The sequence below is a fragment of the Ursus americanus genome, chromosome 6 (genome assembly GCF_024610735.1).
Source record: "Ursus americanus isolate L20-20 chromosome 6, mUrsAme1.1.p, whole genome shotgun sequence".
Lineage (NCBI taxonomy): Eukaryota > Metazoa > Chordata > Mammalia > Carnivora > Ursidae > Ursus > Ursus americanus.
In genome coordinates this window covers 63826184-63845260 of record NC_142132.1, presented here as the reverse complement: position 1 = coordinate 63845260, position 19077 = coordinate 63826184, and the positions used below count along the sequence as shown (strand labels likewise).

At 38.7% G+C, this 19077-nt stretch overlaps 1 protein-coding gene across 9 annotated transcripts in view; it reads right to left on the bottom strand.

Annotated features, from left to right (window-relative positions):
* FAM13C (family with sequence similarity 13 member C) overlaps positions 1-19077 on the bottom strand; it is a 136916-nt gene that overhangs the window by 74337 nt on the left and 43502 nt on the right. For all 9 annotated transcript variants that reach the window (XM_045783673.2, XM_045783672.2, XM_045783671.2 and 6 more), the window contains one exon: positions 10900-11018. In XM_045783673.2, coding sequence (XP_045639629.1) covers positions 10900-11018 — 119 coding nt within the window. The remainder of the gene's footprint in view (positions 1-10899; positions 11019-19077) is intronic.

Below are 19077 nucleotides of genomic sequence, written 5' to 3'. Positions count from 1 at the left end.
AACCAAATTTCTGTGCTCAATGACTGAGATCGAATACTGGGCAGCCACCTTCAAAGACAAAGAAACCAAGGCACTGAATTTGAAATGACCCTGACACACAGAGAGCACTGACAGAAAACAGAACTAGAAGGCAACAGATGTTCATGAGCTTTTTCAACCCATGGATGTACTTGTCTAGGTCAACAAACTCCCATAGAGGGGAGAAGGAGGTTATGGCTAGAGGCAGAATGCTAATCTCTAATAATATGCCCTGTCAGTAATTATTAGAACCCAAGCTGTACCTCCCTTTATACTTCTCTGAAAATTACAATCCATCAGTGTTATTAAAAAGATTCCCGGCCCCCACAGTTACTGAATCTGAATTTTCAAAGGAGTGCACTGGTAACATGTGTTTAACAAGCGATACAGGGGACTTCTAATTGGGAAATATTATCCTAAAAGTCCAAGTTCAGCAACACAGGAGGATACCAGTGGCTAAAGAGCACAGGTAAGGGGCACTTCTGTGAGTACAGGAGTGCCCTGGGTATTTCTGGCCTGGCCTCCCAGGGAACACATTCCAGAAGCGGGAAGAGTCATGTCCCTGAAGACACTATGAGAAACACTGAACACAAGGCAGCCCAGCCGCACTGGAATAGATACCGCTCCTCACCTTGGTGGGATGGAGTAGAGACCAGAAACAGCCAGAACCATGCCGATGCCCAGAGAATGGATGGACAGTAAGACCCATGAGACCAGCGTGAGGACTGAGAGAAGACAGGAGGTAGACTTGCCATGAGTGTGGTTCAAAAACACTCCATGAATCAGAAAGAAGTGTTTGGGAAGGGATGTTGAGGACACAGGATCCATTGGGAGCAGAAATTCTAATACATCATTATTAATAATGATAGTAGCACCTGGTTTGCTGAGCTGGATACAAAGTACTTCTTTGCATATCTCATTTTTTCTATTCACTTAGTAGGCGATTATGAGACACCTGCTTCCTGTGCCAGACAGTGATCAGCCCGGGAAGCGCAGTGGTCATAGAAGATGCTTCAGCCCCATGGACAGCTCTGCTCACTCAAATTATCCCCCTTTCAGCATCTGCCAAGTCTCTTCACTTTCCTGCCTCAAGAATTTTGTGAGGCAGAGCTCACTCCCTCAGCCTGGAAGTGTTGGGGACTTACCTCCTCCGGGGACAACCCTCAGCCAGCCCCAAGAGGGCAGTGTGTGAATAAACACTGTAGCCCCCCAAACTTCAAAGGGATACATCTGAGGACTTTTTACAAGGTTCCTCAGAGAGTCTTCAGGGGCCTGATCTCCAGCTGCCCAGAGTGGTAACCTCAGCTACACACCTGCTTCCAGCTCTTCCTCCCCCCACTTCCTGCTTCCTGGGATCACCTCCCTGTACCCAAGGCTTTCTGGGAGGCTCTGCTTTCTGGAGGAATCTAATGTAAACAAGTGAGCAACATTACAAAGTAAACACGATAGCTTTCTTTCTGAGTCAGGGACAGAAAAAAAAATCATACAAATGAAGATTTAGTTTAGGGACAGATAAAGAGGACAGGAGATCACAATTAATGGTGGGGGGGTGGCTAATTTGAATGGCAGGTAAATATTTGATGACAATTAAATTATTGCACTGGGCACTGTGATATTACATCTGGTACTTGGCCTTCCAACATTCTAGCTTTTAAATTATGAATCAGGATAGCGCTAGGAACAAAAGAACTTAAGAAAAGGCACAGAGGACTTAAGCAAGCATTAATATTAAACAAGCCTAAATCCTGCCTGTTCCCTATTAAAGGTTTCCTTTCTCTTCCAAAAAGAAGATATGAGTCTCTAATCTCCCCTTCTCCTCTTCCCTCTTCCGTTGTCACTGCCACCATCATCTCCCACATGGATGATGCACTCATTGCCTCCACTGTGTCCCTGCTTCCCCACAACACACACCACCTAGAGTGGTCTTTTAAAGATGTAAATCTGAATGTGTCATTCTCCTGTTGATAGTCTCCAATGGCTCCCTCAACTTCAACAAAATCCAAGATCCATACCCTGGCTACAAGGCCCTGTGCAGTCTGGGTCCTGCTAAACTTTCTGATGCCATGTGACATGTTCTCTCTGCCGTTCAATTTCTCCAGCCTTACGGCCCTTGTCTACATCTTGAATAAGCCAGTAGCTCTACACCTGCTATTCCTTATGCTGGATTCTCCTATCCTTATGATAGGATTCTCGCTATCATTCCATTTTAAAGCAAACAACCAATGCCATATATACCTGCAACAGTACCCTGTCCTTACCAATGTGGTCTTGGCACAAAATGAACAGACCTGGATTAGTGCTGGTCTGAGGGGCTAGGGTGAGTTAATGATCAGAAAGGCAAGTCAGAGGAACCTGGTTCTTGCATGCTTTCATCGCACTCAAGTTTGACAGGGCACGCCAGACACTTTTTGCTGGTTCCAAGTTCTCCCCAGGCCCCCATGTTACCAGCAGTGTAGTGATTTAATCTTCCCAGCACTTTTTATGTCTAATCTACTTCTGACAACAACCTTCCTTTCCCTAGGGAACTGGCCCTCCACATGCACCTCCCAAGGGCTCTATTATGTGTGTCTGGATTTATTCAATAGGTTCAGTGTGGCCAAAGTTGTTTTCTTGTATTGGTGTTAAATTCAAGACATTGTTTAAAAACCTCCTGCTTCCACCTTCTCAAGTTTCTTCTCTTGGACCCCATTCCCCTTTAAATGGGCCCTGGTATTTCCTTCGCCCCTGGCATCTACAGAGTCATAGGGGTTCTCTTGATTAGAACTCTATGATAGGGGAGCACTGAAAGGCTGGCACTGCTCGTTATTTCTAATTAACAAAAATAATTTTAAAAATCCATTCTCCTCTAATACTTTCCTAATATTCCTGTCTACCTCGAACTGAGATAAAACAGTTCAAAGAAACAGAAAATAAAATTACTTAATATGATTGCAGTGACTGCAACAAATTTATTTATGGTTCTATATTCTGAACAGTATGTACTACTTTTTTTTATTTATAAATAATTTTCCCAGTTACAAACTTAAGAGGAACTCATTGGGGGAAAATCTGGAAAGCAAAAAGAATATTTTTTAAATCATCACCCTTAATCATTCCACCTGAAAATAACCACCAATAAAATATTGATTTATGTCGTTCCAGTATAAGTTTCTGTATATAATTATATGTTAAGTAAAAATAAGATCACCTCGTAATTCTGTTATGTAATTGCTTTCTTCTCCATGTATAAATAAATCATGAACACATACCCACGTTAATAAAGACTCTCATAAAACAGCTTTAAATATCCATCATGAAGATTGATGTTTCTCAAGGGGGTAGGGGTGGTGGTATGCCCTCTAGAAAGCATTTAGGAAATTTAAGGGCGATTTGTGATTGGTGCAGAGGCTGGAGGAGACTACTGACATTTTATGGGCTACAACCAAAGATTCCAGAATCCCTGAGATGTGCAGGGTTGTTCCACACATCAAAGAATCGCTCCACACCTGGGATGCCTTCCAAATGTTCCCTGGGAACATTACAGCCAGAGCCACTTTGCCCCAAGCACAATCTAAACTAGAAAACCATAAGGGCTAGTGGCTGAAACAGAAATATCTAGAATATACAAGTATGGAGAAAGGGATTGGACTGAACTGTCTCAAACGTTCCACCCAGAGTCACTATCCTGTGATGTCGCCACATACAGAAATCTAACCACGTGACCTTCTATCTAATTCTCTCAAAGTTATCAATTATCCATTTTATTCCTATGTTCTTTCATGATCAGCTAACAGAAAAATTTATCTCCCATGTTTCTTTTCGGTTTATCATTTCAAATCCCATGCCTAGACAGCTTTACCCTTAAGCACAAACCAAAAAAAAACTAAAACGGAAGTACATAAAAATATTTTTAAACAATTCTTACTATAGCAATATCTATAAATATAAATAACAGAAGTAATCAAAACACATGCTAATCTGGAATTCGTTATGTAAGTGATGATATATTCACAGAATGGAATGTTTTATAGTCATTAATACTTTAGAATATTTTACAATATGGAAAAATACAACATTAAGTAGGACAAACAAGTTACACAGAAATGTCTAAGATTTCATATATACGAAAATAATTTATACATACCAATTAAATACATTGGTTAAAAATAAAAAAAAATAGAAAAAAGCGTGGGTGGGAGCTGTGTGTGGATGTGTTCGTGTGTGTCTAGTATTGCCCATTAGTCCTGGAAAGGAATAACCCTGTAGATGAACACTATGGCAGAAACACTAGAGTAGCCATTGCCTCCTTGGGAAGATAAAGAGTAAGTTAAAGAATAGCCTCATTCCCATGGCCTCGGGAACACGCAGTGTCTAACCAGCTGGTCAGGTTTAAATTAGATTTAAGTTTATATGCACACTCTGTCTCCTACAATCACTATTGAAATTCGTCTGTTAAATCTAGTTCAAGTTAGGCCAAGCAGTTTTCTAAGATGTTGAGATGTTAAGGACAAATTTTTTGTTCCATCTCCTAGACATATTATTTCTAACACGAAGCTATGACACCGAAGTTTGTAAAATATGTTCCTTGTAGGAAATGGTGATGTTAGAGTATTTGTGATGAAAAATCAAATTTGCTCACCTTAGCCATAAATGAAGCTGAGGTTGGTGATAATTACCCCACTACATTATTATTCAACTTACATATAAAGATTATATAGTCAGAATGCAGAATGCATTCTGGTCTAGCTTTATACTCTGGAACCTGTTTGAAGTGAATTCAACCCGAATGTATCAGGAAGCCCCTTTCATACACATTTTTTTTATGCCACATTAAAACAATAACAACAATATAAGGAGTACACCAGTGATGAGCACAGGGTGATACATGAAAGTATTGAATTACTATACTATATACCTGAAATTAATACAACACTATATTTAGCTAACTGGAATTAAATAAAAACTTAAAACAATAGCAACAATACAAAAACATATACTCAAATGGATAACCATGGTCATATTGGGGTTGTAAGACTACAGGAAATTTTTATTTCCTTGGATTTTTTAAATTTTCCAATATAATCATGTCCCATTTATTATTATTTTTAATGAGAGAATGTCTCTGAGTTTCCCTTTTATCTTTATGCCTAATCATTGTTTAGAGAAAGTGCTAACAATGTATAAAGTAAACAAGGGCAGTCTCAAAAAAAAAAAAAAAAATAATAATAATAATAATAAAGGAGGGTTTCACTCCCAGAATAATCAAGTGTGGGCTCTTTGTCAATCAGTTCAAGGGGTTGGTGATTTGGTGTAGGATATTTTTGTGCTCTACAGCATGGAGGAGGAATTATTTTTATCTGTGACTGCAAGAGCTTGTTTTATTAAGCTAAAATCTTTCCACATCTAATCCTTTAAACATCTAGAATGTTGAGCATTTTTAGAATTAGAGTTAGAAGGGGGCGGAGAAATCATCTGACCCAAACTTGTGTTAGAGGAGGGGACTGAGGTCACCTGAGAGACATGAGATAAGACTCTGCATTTCTTAATTTGAATGTTCTTTCCATTCTATCAGACTATTTCTGAGCCCATGAGGAGGGAGGCAGGATGGGGGGATGAAGAAGAGCCCTCACTATAGGTTCCCTTCCCATGCAATGTAGGCAAAGCAAGCATTTCAGAGCCCACCCATCACCCAACTGTATAGCAGGGAGTCTCAAAACATTGTCAAGACAAACTAATTTTTTTTTTGTTTATACCTCATTCATTCTCTCCCCCCTGCACTAGGAAGAAAGAAAGAAAGAAAGAAAGAAAGAAAGAAAGAAAGAAAGAAAGAAAGAAAGAAAGAAAGAAAGAAAGAAAGAAAGATTAAGAAAAGAAAAAAGAAAAGACAAAAGAAAAGAAGGGAGGGAAAGACGAAGAGACAGGGAAAGGAGAGGAGAGGAGAGGGGAAGAGGGGAGATAAATCCTAAGAGCACACAAATAAGAACATACTGGCAACATGTAGAGCTCCTGTCTGGTACAGTCCAAGAAGGCACATCTTATCTACTACGTTATTAAAAATCTTTGGGTGCTCATTCTCTTACTCATTCTTTCTCTTTTTAGCAGAACTCATTAAGACTCTGCTTACTTCTATGAAAAACACTTAAATAAGAAACAATTAGCTATTAAAATACAGACAAGTTGTCTATCTCAAAAACAAAAGCTGAAAGGATTTATTCCCCATGGAAAAGTTGCTGCCAACAAAACTTCCCCTTTCCAAAAAAGCAACAAAGCTTTTTCTTTCTTCTGGAATGTCACAAAAATAGTCAAAGCCATCAAAGGCCATTATTCTTGCTAATACACCAATCTTCAACCCCCTCTAACTGGGGACTTCCAGATGAAGAGGCTAATAAACTCCAATTCGCAAATGTAACCAACCAACTTAATTAGCAGTGACACAATGCTATAGAATAGCTCCTGTTTATACAGACAAGGTCTTTAACGACATTAAAAGTTTAATGCTGTCATAAATTTTTATACAATATTTTAAACACAAGTGAGTTAATCACTCTCTAAAGTAAATTTACTTAGCTGGGTAAGAAATCCCCAGCTTCATTAGTATTCTCTTGCATTCATAAATCCTCCTTTGTCATATCTGAGGGTTCATAGGATTGGCACTGGCTGTAGCTATATAAAAAAAAATCAATCAAAATGATGCATATTCATCAAGTGACTGCTCTGAACAGATTGATGGCATTTGTCTTGGTTCTGTTATAAGGGGAGTAAGGGCTTAAGCCAATCACAGCCTCACTGGGTGTCAAACTAGAAAATGAGAGGGTTGTATTAAATGATTACTAAGGCTTCATTCTTGCTCTAACCAAATGCAGTTCTATAATTACACAAGTTTTGAAAAGCTGCAGGTACTGAAGAGCATGCCGGAGTAGGGTAATACACAGCCCCTCCACTTAGATGCAATGAAAACTCAAGTTAACATGTAAATACATCATCTTGGAAAGGAGGCACGAGACATTATCAGACATCACCTTATTAGGGCTTAGCTCCAGGCAGCTAGAGTACCCAGGATGAGCAGTTGCTGGGAAGAAAATGATTAAAACAGGCATTATAAATCAAATGCCTGTAGAAGCCAGGCTAAGAGCATAAATAAGGGAGCAGATCCAGGTGGGAGTTGCGGAAAAAAGGACAGCTGCTCCTCAACTCCTGCTAATTGTTGTCTCATAGGAATATAGGCCCTGGGTTATCCCATCTTTAGTTTTTCAAAAAGAATCTCCCAAATCTATAAAATTTCTGAATTTCAAATATTGAATCAAAATATTTTAAAACATTCTACAAGGCAAGTGTATCTCGACACTAGATTAAACCGCAGGACACCAAACTTGAGATCTCTGCTGTGGGGCACCGTATGAGGAATATCATATAAGAACAGAGAGAACGTGGCAAGTAGGAAGAAGGATGCAGTGAAAGAGGATGGAGAGGATGAAATCAGTGTCTGAGGCTGGCTCTGTTGGAGAACAAGCAAACTAAGAGGTAGAAAGACGTTAGGATAGTGTTTCTAAACTTTTTAGGGGTCATGAGTACCACATGAGATTCTGATGAATGCTTTAGAGATTTTCCCTGGAAAAATAAACTTTGGTGTAGCAGGTAGAATAATCGCCCCCCCACACACCAAGGTGTCTGTGTCCTCATTTTTTTGTCCCACTCCACACGTTACTCTTACATGACAAAAGGGATTCTGCAGATATGATCAAGTTAAGGACCTTAAAATAGTGAGATTATTGTGGATTACCCGAGTCAGCCCAATCTAGTCCCATGAATCCTTAAAATCAGAAAATCTCTCTCGGTCATGGTCAGAGGGAAATGTATGGACGAATGCTCGAGATGCAATGTCGCTAGTTTTGCCATGGAGAAAGGGGTTCAAGCCAAGCAATGTAGGCAGCCTCTGTAAACTGGAAAAGGCAAGGGAACAGATGGATTCTCCCCCTTGAGACTCCAGAAAGGAATTGCAGGTTTACTGATACCTTTATTTTAGCCCAAGGAGACCCATGTTGGATAGCTACAGAACGATAAGATTATAACTGTGTGTGGTTTTAAGCCACAGATTTGTGGTCACTTGTTACAGTAGCAACAGAAAACCAATATAATAAATATACAGTCAAACTTTGGGGAAAACATACATAAACCTCCCTGAAGCTCATCCACAGACACAGATACAGGGCCCTTGTGCTAGAAAGAGCTGAAGGGATGAACTATTTCTCCTTGGCAGACAAGCGAAGATCAGTTCCCACCTTATAACACAGTGAGCTCCAAAATCTCATTTCTACAAGGACGCATTCATTCTCTGAAGACTAACTACTCCTTTGACGCTCATCGAAGTGACATGTGACCCCTTGATGGCAAAGAGATCTTTCTTCTCTTTTTCAAAGTGTTCCTTATGCAAATAAAAATCTCCCCACCCCCCCATCCCCCAAGAAGGTGGCATTTTATACCTGCTGAGATTTAGCCTGGTTCCTTCCCTCACTTGGAGCCAAACCTAGGTCTGGAGCATACTGTTACAGTATCATGTCTCTATCAAGATCTTATTGGGCACCGTATGCCTGAACCTGGCCATATGCTGGCTTAAAAGGGAAGGGAAATGTTATCAGGAATGTGAGATACCTGACTCAAAGTTGTTTTTAGCCTCAGATCTCATTTCACCAGTTCATCAAGTTTCAAAATCCCTGTAATATTTTGAGATTTTTTTTTTTTTAAGTTTCATTAGAATGTCCCTAGGTGACGCCACCATGGCTATGACAAATAACTCTAGTTTAAAGGTTACCAGCCCAATCTAAATACTAAACTTAATAGTACCAGACATAAGTGGCCTAACACTCTTCTGGTCTGACACTTAACTCTAGGTCCTGTGATTGCCAACACTGGGGTACAGAATATTCTGGAATGGTGCTAGATCATAAGGCTAGATCCCGGTGGAACCTGGAGACTAGAAGGGAGAAGAAGAAAAGGACAAGGTATTTGGGGTCTTATGGAGGTGTCCTAAGGTGTAGAAATGGCCAGGGCGTTGGGGAGAGACAAACCTGACTTAACGAGGAAGGCTGCCCAGGGACCCTGTCTGTATTCGTTTCCTTTCAATGACATGCAGAGGAGGTCTAGGAACCTTCTAAGATGTTACAAACTTGTGTATACGTGCATCTCTGTTTTTCTGAGAAAAGGTACCATAGATCTGAGAATCCAAATTCAACTGTAACTCCCCATCCCCAAATGTAAGAACTGCTGCCCAGTACATTTCCTCATCAAAACTATTCTAACTCCATACTCTTAGCTCTTACTAATCATATGTAAATGATTGCCATCACACAATCCTATTAAATTTCTGACTTGCCCTCTGATAACAGTAACATTACCACTTACTTTCCCCACTGTAGATGAGATATAAAGTGATCTAAAGTTACCAAACATCAAGGATCTTTGAGAAGGTTCACTGCTAACCTTATTTTTCCTGATTAGCCTCTGCGGAATATCCACCCCAAAGGGCTGCCGTACATTCCATACACAAAAAATAAATAACAGTTTTGTTTTTTGTTTTGTTTTGTGTTACTATTTTGAAATATGCACGGGTATATAGTTGGCCTTGTTTTTGCTGAGAAAGGCAGTCACCAGTGTGGTGGAGAGGAGACAACATCACTGCACAAAATTGGTTCTAGTCAGTCTAAAACAGCTTCATTATAATAAGCCTTCAAATAGGAAGGCGAATGCCCCAATCAGCAGAGAAAGGACAAGGTTGAGTCTTACCTGACCTGAGGTCACACAAGAATAAACAGAAAAGAGGTGGCAACTTGTGAGGAGGGTGATACAAGACACCTACGAATCCAATTGGAGAGAGGGTCACCTTGCTTTTAGGCCCCCTCCAACCTTTTGGGGCTCTACGATTATAAATTAAGTATGCTGAATATTTTAAAGCAAAATTACATAGCATAGCCAACTTCTCTGTAGTTGTTGATTCATTTAGGCTGTGCTGCCATAAAAAAAAAAAATCTAAAGGTCATGCTCAGAAGCACAGCACTCCCTTCCCACGGAGTGAGGGCTATGATTACGCTGCACACATGATCCTACAAAGACAGCTGACACAACTAGCAGCTGAATTCTTTCTTCTGTTTATTTCCAGAAGAGACTTTCCACGGACAGCTGCAACGCCAGGCTCCCATCAGAATGCCATGCCAACCTTGCTGCAGACAGCTTTCCACCTACGTCCTTGCCCTGGACCCAGGGCTGTCTCCGGGAGGTCTAGCAGACCAGAGAGGCCAGCTCCAGGCTGCTTCAAGTGCCACAAGGACAGTACTTGGATCAGCACAAAAGCCACACCTGCTATTCTGTAATCCAACATTCATAGGTTCAAATTCTGGCTCAGCTCTCTCACTTGTGCAACATCAGGCCAGTGCCTCAATGTGTCCCAGCCTCAGGCTTCTCCTCCATAAAATGGAGCTATAAGTACTCAGTTTATGAAGAAGTGGAAAAGGCTAAATGAGATAATGTGTGAAAAGAAATTGGCTTGATGTCTGCACTGTCATCCCTAATTATCATTATCACAGAGGAAAACCTAATCAGCTCCAGCATGGAATAAAAGAGGACAAAATGAAATCAGCATTTCTTTCTCCAAGACTATCTCCTCTCCTCTCTGAGCCATAGGCTGATTATCTCCAAAATGAAGGCAGAGACAGTGGGTTATTTACATTTCCCTCAACTCAGACTCAATGATAGTCTCTCACAGCCTCATAAGCAGCTTCTGTGACTTGTAAGGAATGCCAGTCAAAATCAGAAAGCCTTGCCTCTTGTGGGGGAGTGGCAAGCATGGCATCAGCATTTCTGGGAAAGCAACACCAGGCACAGTACAATTTCTGACAACAAGAGGCCCACCTTTGTTGAACTCGGACTGTTTCTTGGCACCTGAAGGAATGATTTTGTGGACTCTCGTGAGCGGATGTTCCTGTTCTCCCCCGACACTCTGGCTGGCTGGGTATCACGTGCTCTGTTTCCTGCAAGAAGAAACAGCAAAAGTAGTGGAGCTGTCAGTAGCCATCCCACCACAGGGTCCCACAGTGTGCTTCAGCTGGGAGTGAGGCTTAGGGCAGGGGAGCACAAACAAAACACACTCCCCTGGCTATGGTTGGGGAAGGGGGCCAATAAGTAATTTGAAATTTAAGAAACATTTTTGTATCAGTCACTTGCTATAAGATTACCGAATAGAGAGAAAAATAATGAAAAATCTAATGTTCAAGAGATACAATATAACCATACCATGAAAATTTTCACATTAAAAATATTATAGAAGAATATCAAATAAATAGATATATCTGAAAACATAATTTCTAGAATATTTATAGCATTGGCTCATTTTTATAAAAACGAACATATGTATGGATACACACACATACAGATTGAGATACCAAAATCTTAACAGTGACTAACTCTGAGATGTCAGTCCTTTCTCTTTTTTCCTTTTTGGGGCTCATCTACATTTTTTACAATAAATATACATTATTCCTATAATAGGAAAGAAATTTAAGTTGGCCTGAAATCTAAGGAACACATCATTTTTATAAATTCCAAACCCCAAGCATGCAAGCATGCTCTTCTCTCTCTCTCTCCCTCCCTCACACACACACACACACACACACACACACACACACACTTGCCATTAGCTACACTGCATCCAAAGAAATCACTCTATTGATCATCCCATGATGCAATCTCTGCATTAATTTAGAACTCCAGAATGTTAAACTTTCTAGGGAATATCATAAACACATCCAAGCTAAAATGAATCTAGATTCACTATGAGGAGACATACACTAAAAATGAAAGATTTATATACATTCAACAGTTGAACCACTATAGTTTTGGGGCTGTGTCAAACCTCTAATTGACAAGATTTCTTTGCAGCGAGATAGCCCCTCTTTACCTGATAAAAGAAATACTAAAACTAAAATCAGTGAGAAATTCAGTAAATCCAGATGGCTACTGTCATGCAATGAAAATATTTGTGTGCTGCAATACGTCTGGGTCTGACTGCACAGTACACTGTGGTGGCAACATAGACCAAGCTTTCCTATTTGGAGTGTGGGTTAAGGTCAGTACAAGTGCCAAGATGCCAGATATCTCAGAAGTCACTTTTCCAAAACACTAGAATAATGTGATGGGACTTTTTGCCAAGTAGTCATCACAAGCTTCTAAAACCAAATTATGGGGCGCCTGGGTGGCTCAGTCAGTTAAGCATCTGCCTTCAGCTCAGGTCACGATCTCAGGGTCCTGGGATCAAGCCCCGCATTGGGTTCCCTGCTTGGTAGGGAGTCTGCTTTTCCCTCCCCCTCTCCCTTTGTCCTTCCCCCACCCTCTGCTCATGCTCTCACTCTCTTGCTCTCTCTCAAATAAATAAATAAAATCTTCTTAAAAATTAAAAAGCAAAACAAAATTATATAAACGCCTTCCTACAAGAGGGTTAAAGTGGGGAGTTGGGGCAGAGATTAGGAAAGGGATTAATTATTCCTCCAGGACCCTTTAATGCCATTTTTCTAAGCCTCCAGCTTTCAGCAAAAAGACACTCTGGACATAGCAATTGCTTGTGAAAAATTCTACAACTACCCAAATACTGGCTAAGTTTCCCCAGCAATGGGTTCGAGTGAGATAACTCTGCTTACGATTTGCAAGGTATGCGACCTTACACAAGTTACATCAATTATCAGGATCTCTGCTTCCTTGTCTGTAAAACGGGGATAATATTCCCAAGGTCTCAAAGTTGTTGAACAAGATGTCATTACAACATCTCTTAGTACCTCTCAACTGGACGTGCACAGCAGATGGGAGCTATGAATGCTAAGATTTCTTTTATAAAAATTCCCTTGAAGCTCAATATTCTGAAAGTTATGCTACGGAAACCCGCAAAGACTTAACCCAAATGAGTTTATCAAAAGCAAACCTATTTTTGTGGTGGAATGTTTGTTTCAAGTTTCTATACTTCAAGAGTCTAGAAGTTACTCAAGAACCTCATTGGAAATGGGAGAGTAAACCCCAATTCTTACTTGCCCCAGTTTTTAAAAATAATTTCATGCTTTTCCTTAAAGGGAGAGGGCAGAAGAAAAGGGATGTCATTCTAACTAAATTAATAAAACAGTAGCTTCCAAAGGTATTGTGCTGCCAGGTATCATTTATTCATAAGGACATAAAGAAAAAAATATATAACAAGAACAGTAATACTCAATCATGGTTATTGGCCTCTATAACAGAGGGACACATGAGAGACCAGGATTCACCACCTTAATGAGTTCACATCCCTATTGCAATTGGGCTCCACCGCCTGACCAGTGAGAAGGTTAACTAGGACTGCCAAAGAAAGTTCTTAGAATAGATAATGTACTCATGTATGACTAAGAGAACATATTCTCCCCGCCCACCCCCCAAAGGTGACACTATCTGGACAAGAACATATTTAATTAGCCTTGTTCATTTAAGCTTCATTACGTTTCTGTTTGGGATCTGCTATGACACCCCCTGTCAAAAATTCTAGAACATTAAAGCAGAGTGTTTACCTTAAAATGATGGAGATATATTTTTACTTAATAAGAAATCACCTACCACAAACCAAGGATGTTGACAATTAAGGAGGTTATGTAAAAGTGAATAAGGCAATCCTGCCCCCAAAGAATTTTAAAATCTACTGTTTGACAAAGACTAAGTGTAAGAGGGCAGACGCTAACTTGCTTACTTCTGTGGTAATATGTTTGCCACATTGGCAAGTCCAAGCTGACCAATGGAAATGAAGGAAGGAGAAGCCAAGACCCTCTCCACCAGGCTTGTCTTCCTAGTACCTGGCCAGGCAGAGGCCGGAGGGGCACCTGTAAGACAAGTGATCCTACATCATTCCCTCCTGCTCCCAGCCATTCCCTCTCCTTTGATTTTGTGTCCTGTACACCCCAATTCTCGCCTTGGTGGGGTGATTTGTTAGTTCTCTCCTGTAGGCAGGAGCAATTAAATTGACTTAGCTCTGAGCTATTTCATAAGTAAGGCATCTGTAAAATAAACATTATTTCAGTTATTTTTTGATCCATGAGCAGAGGCTAGGATAGTATACACGATAAGAGAGAAACTGTCTATTAGATTGAGAGGCTCAGAACCTCAGCTGAGTCAAGGAAAAATTAGCTGCCCCTAAGCAGAAATAATGAAATATAATATTTTGTCCTTTTTGGGATTTCAGTGAATTCAGCTGACTGTTACAGAACTTGAGAGAATCTAGTTTTGATCCAATGTAATGGTCACAGTTTCAGATCCTTCCAAGTCCCCCAATTTGTACAAATCCATAACCCAGAAGAAAGAAAAAAACGTTTTGTCCTAGTCCTAGTTTTTGCTCAGCTTGACGAACCAGAATGCTGCCCTTGGGCCTCAGAGACCTACACATCCTTTAAATCTTCCTTTCAAGATGTGTGGTCAATCAAAATATTAACATTTTTCATCTTCTCACACTTGAGGTTTTATCTGTGTCCCTTCTATTCCAAAATTGATTTAAAAATTTACTTTCTTCACCTGTTGGCTTAAATTTTAAATTAAGTGGGTTTATAACTAATCACTCCATTGCTAATAACCATGCCTTGCATTATGAAAGCATGTTCTTCCCAAGAGCTCTAATTACTAGATGATTAATACATCTGATATCTCCATAGTTTGGAAAAGTATATATATTCAGCTCTTAGAACAAACAGACAATGTGTTATAAATCTACCCTATACTGTGTCACCTCAGAGTTCTTTTTACCTTAAATCTGCACACATCTGTGAAAATGACTTAAAGTCCTTTTGAATAATTGAGGGTTTTAAAGACCTTTGTCTCTGATTAAAAGAACTATTGGATTATCACATCCATTTTATAGTTGGGGGAAAAGAGGCTCTGGAAGAGCTGATTATAATATCTTCTAAACATGTGTGTCTGATTATTATTTTAAGTGTTCTGGAACTTTAAGACATGGTACTTAGAGAACTGTTTCTTCAGACCTCTTTTCAAAATAATTTCTGCCTGCCTTGGTCACTATTTCAACACAGAAATAAATCATGGAGAAAGACAAGCATACGTTCAAAACCAACACACATCCACAAAGTAGGTTCTCCTCTGACCTCATTTCCTATTCTGAAATACAGGGATCTCACCCAGTTTACTGCCTATATTTGTAAGAATTTCTAATAGAAAATAAACATTCAAATTATGCTATTTTGTCCACTTTGCAAATCATAGAACATTCATTGAGTGCCTCTTCCTAAGGTTTTGTGGGGAAGAAGGAGCAATATAGAGTGCAAGAAGAGGCAACATGGAAACAGGGCATAAATGGCTAGAAATTCAGGGATTTCCTTATAAGGCTAGCAGGTCTATTTTCTAGGTAAGATAAGCTAGCTAAGGCTAACTTGAAAGATTGTTACTGATGTTAGGGTTTCTTTTTTTTTTTAAGATTTTTTTTATTTTATTACATTTATTTATTTGGCAGAGATAGAGACAACTAGCGAGAGAGGGAACACAAGCAGGGGGAGCGGGAGAGGAAGAAGCAGGCTTCCAGCGGAGGAGCCTGATGTGGGGCTTGATCCCAGAATGCCGGGATCATGCCCTGAGCCAAAGGCAGACACCCAATGACTGAGCCACCCAGGCGCCCCTGATGTTAGGGTTTCTTGACAGGTGTTTTCAGCCAAGTGCAGGCTGACTTTGTTTAGATTTGTGACATGGGCTAGGCCACTGAGATGGCCTCCATTTTGGGGCCCAATATACAAATTAATATTACCAGTTTCCCTCCTTTTGATAAATTCTCAGTTGTACTGAAAGTATTGATCAAAATTTAAAGTATTAGTGCCACTCTGAGCTAACACTCCTTGTTGATATCGGAATCAGGATGAATCTCTAACTGCCATTCATGAGTTAGGATTTCGAGGTCTTGGTCCCTTAGTTGGCAGTTTCTTCATCTCATTTTTTGTCATTCTAGGAAGAGAAAGACCATTTGTCTCATTACCAGTGGCTGCATGCATGCATTTAAAGCTTTTGAGAAAATATGGTGTATCAGGGAGACTATTAGAATGGTTATAAACTGAATAATACACAGTGTTTGGAGGACACTTCAAACTTTCCAATGCCACAATCCCCATGGCCCAAACCAACTTAGATTAAATAGATCAAAGAAAGAACCCAGTGAAGGAGTCACTTTCTTAAGCCAATTGGCTTGTTTATGTATTTTATGTAACAGTCTCCACTTCTCAGAAGTGTTTATCCAAAGTGTATTCCAGAGAAACTGAGGCATTGGAAATCAGGGAGAAGTTTGTGATGGGAAGAATTATGGAATCACCAGCATCACAGTAAATCCAACAGTTGACAGGAGGTTGGATAACCTGCTTTTGTAATGGTCTGAGATATGTGAACAATGGCAATGTCTTTCCAGGCCAGGGCAAGGCAGTAGGTTGACAAAAGAATGACAAAGACCTTCATGGTGTAAGAATTAGGAAAAGGATTGTTGGAAAGAAAGGCGAAATGGAAAGAAATATTCTTAATATTTGGGGAGGAAGCAATGTCAGCTAATTCTCTTCCTAGTCAATTTGATTTTGATGTCTCTATTTTCACAGGACCAGATGTCAGGGGGAGCCTTCTTCAGTTGTGAAATAAGCACCCAAGTTTAAACACCTTGTAATTTGGCAGCAGTGTTGGTGGATGAAAGCACTTGGTAGAGTCCTTTCCATTAATCTTACTTTTGCAAAATCATCACAATAAAAAATGATTGTCTTAAGGTAACAAAATACTTTAAAATGCACATGGTTAAAGACCTGATGAGAGTTCCTTTGATGGTGAAATGTAGTTATTTCTGTGACATACAATAATTTAGAATAACAACTGGACATTCGAGTATTGATAAATTTCTAGAAACACTATAAACAATTTCTGGAATATCTATGTTAGGAACATATATCCATATACCTATAACCTAAGAAGGTTTATCAATACTTATTTGACAATGCTTTCTACATAATATAACATATCAAATAAACCTGATTTGTTTAACGTCTCTCTTTTATAAGGCGAGAAACAAATCTTTTGAGATTTCCAGGGTCCCTCTGGGATATATCAATAATACTTTGAGGTCAAGAAGACTCCATTTAGAGTTTAATTTGGGGAAGTTGTCAAAATGTTAAAAGGTTTGAATATTTGACTAAGTAGGACTATAGATCATTATCAAATACTTAATTATCTATTTAACCAAATTGGCAATAGAAGATTTGAAAGGCAAACACAAAATGTTATGTTGTTGTGAATGAGACCTAGCTCTTTTAATATTAAGAAGACTGGGTTCTATTAAGTAATTAAAGACCTGATATAAAAACAACATGAAACATGAAACATGCAAAGGCAAAAAACAAAAACAAAAACAAAAACAAACTTTGCTTTCTAGGTAGATTGCCCAAAAAGTAAAGTGAACAAACAAAAAGCTTTTCACAATCACTTATCAAGAGCAGACCAATAGCACAAGAATACTCTATCTTTTTAACAGAGAGAAAACCAAATTTTAATTTTGCACCAGTGTACTTTTAATAATAAAACTCATTTTTTAGGGAAAAAAAAACCTTAAATCCATTCTAATCTTAGCCAGCTTGACCACAACTAACATTCTTTTCCTAAGATTCCTTTTCCACAAAAGTTCTAGAACTTTTTATACTCATTCAGATTACTTACTATGTTTTTTCCTTCTTTCTCATTCTGAAATAGTCATTTTACTTTCTTTACCTATTCTTCATTCACAGTTGTTTACTTTCACCCTTATTATTTTGAAATAGTTTTAAGTATATATACTGATTATAATTATTACCATTAGAATCTTAAATTCCTAGTAAAAACTAAGAATTAAGCAAGTGTGGACAGGCAAATTTATAAATATATTTCATAATTTCTAGAAATACTTCTTCCTCAGTAAACTTTTCAATGTGGACAAAACATGTTTACTAATAGGTCATTACCTCCTTAGTTCTTCTGTAAAGGGGAGACAAAAGTAGATAACTTATGCTCAGTAGTTAATGTTTCAGTATTTTATAGTCCTTGGAAATGATCTAGATATTCAATCTATATCCATCATTTAGCTTATCTCAGAATAATATTAAGGTTTCAAGTTACCAAAAAGATTTTGGAAACTACTTTTAAGTAGATATACAAAAAAGCATAATTATTGTTGGAAAGTTCATTTATAAACTTTTATCTTACTTACCTCTATTTAATTTACTTGTGATTAACAACTATGTTTAGCTTACTCATGAAAAGGTGATCTGCTGTTTATTCATTCATGAAATTGTCCTTTTTTTTAATTTAAATTTTGTTAGTTAACATACAGTGCAATATTGATTTCTGGAGTAGAATTCAGTGATTCATCACTTACATACAACACCCAGTGCTCATCAAAGTAAGTGCCCTCCTTGATACCCATCACCCATCCAGCCCATCCCCCTCCCACCTCCCTCCACCAACCCTCAGTTTGTTCTCATCTCTGAAACAGACAACAAGAGCTTCTTTAACTTTTAGTAAACCTAGGTAGAATAAAAGTTATAGATCTGCTTATATTTAATACTGATATCTCTAAAGACATGCCAGTTTTGATTAAGCCAACAAATTTAAATTAATGTTTATTTACAAGATTATCTTAGGTTAAAACAAACTTGAGAAACATTTCGGTTACTTTCTATTTTTCTGTGAGCATATTTGATATATGTTTATATATAAATATAACTGTACAAATTAATTTGTCAATACCATCCAGAATAGAAAAAATCACACATTTATAATATACAGACCTACACAAACATACAGATAGATATAAAGAGAGATCTTAGAGCTTTTAAGCTCAAATTTTAGCCACAGGACAGGTAAAATAATATACAACTTAGTAGCCTCTAAAAGAAGAGTTGGATCCAAATTGGTTTCTGGCAGATAGAATAAGTTAGATTACCTGCTCAGATGGCTTACACATTTTTATAATGTTTGCGGGAAAGAGTTTTAAGATTTTTCATATGCCTAGGCTCCAAATAGCCTTTCCTC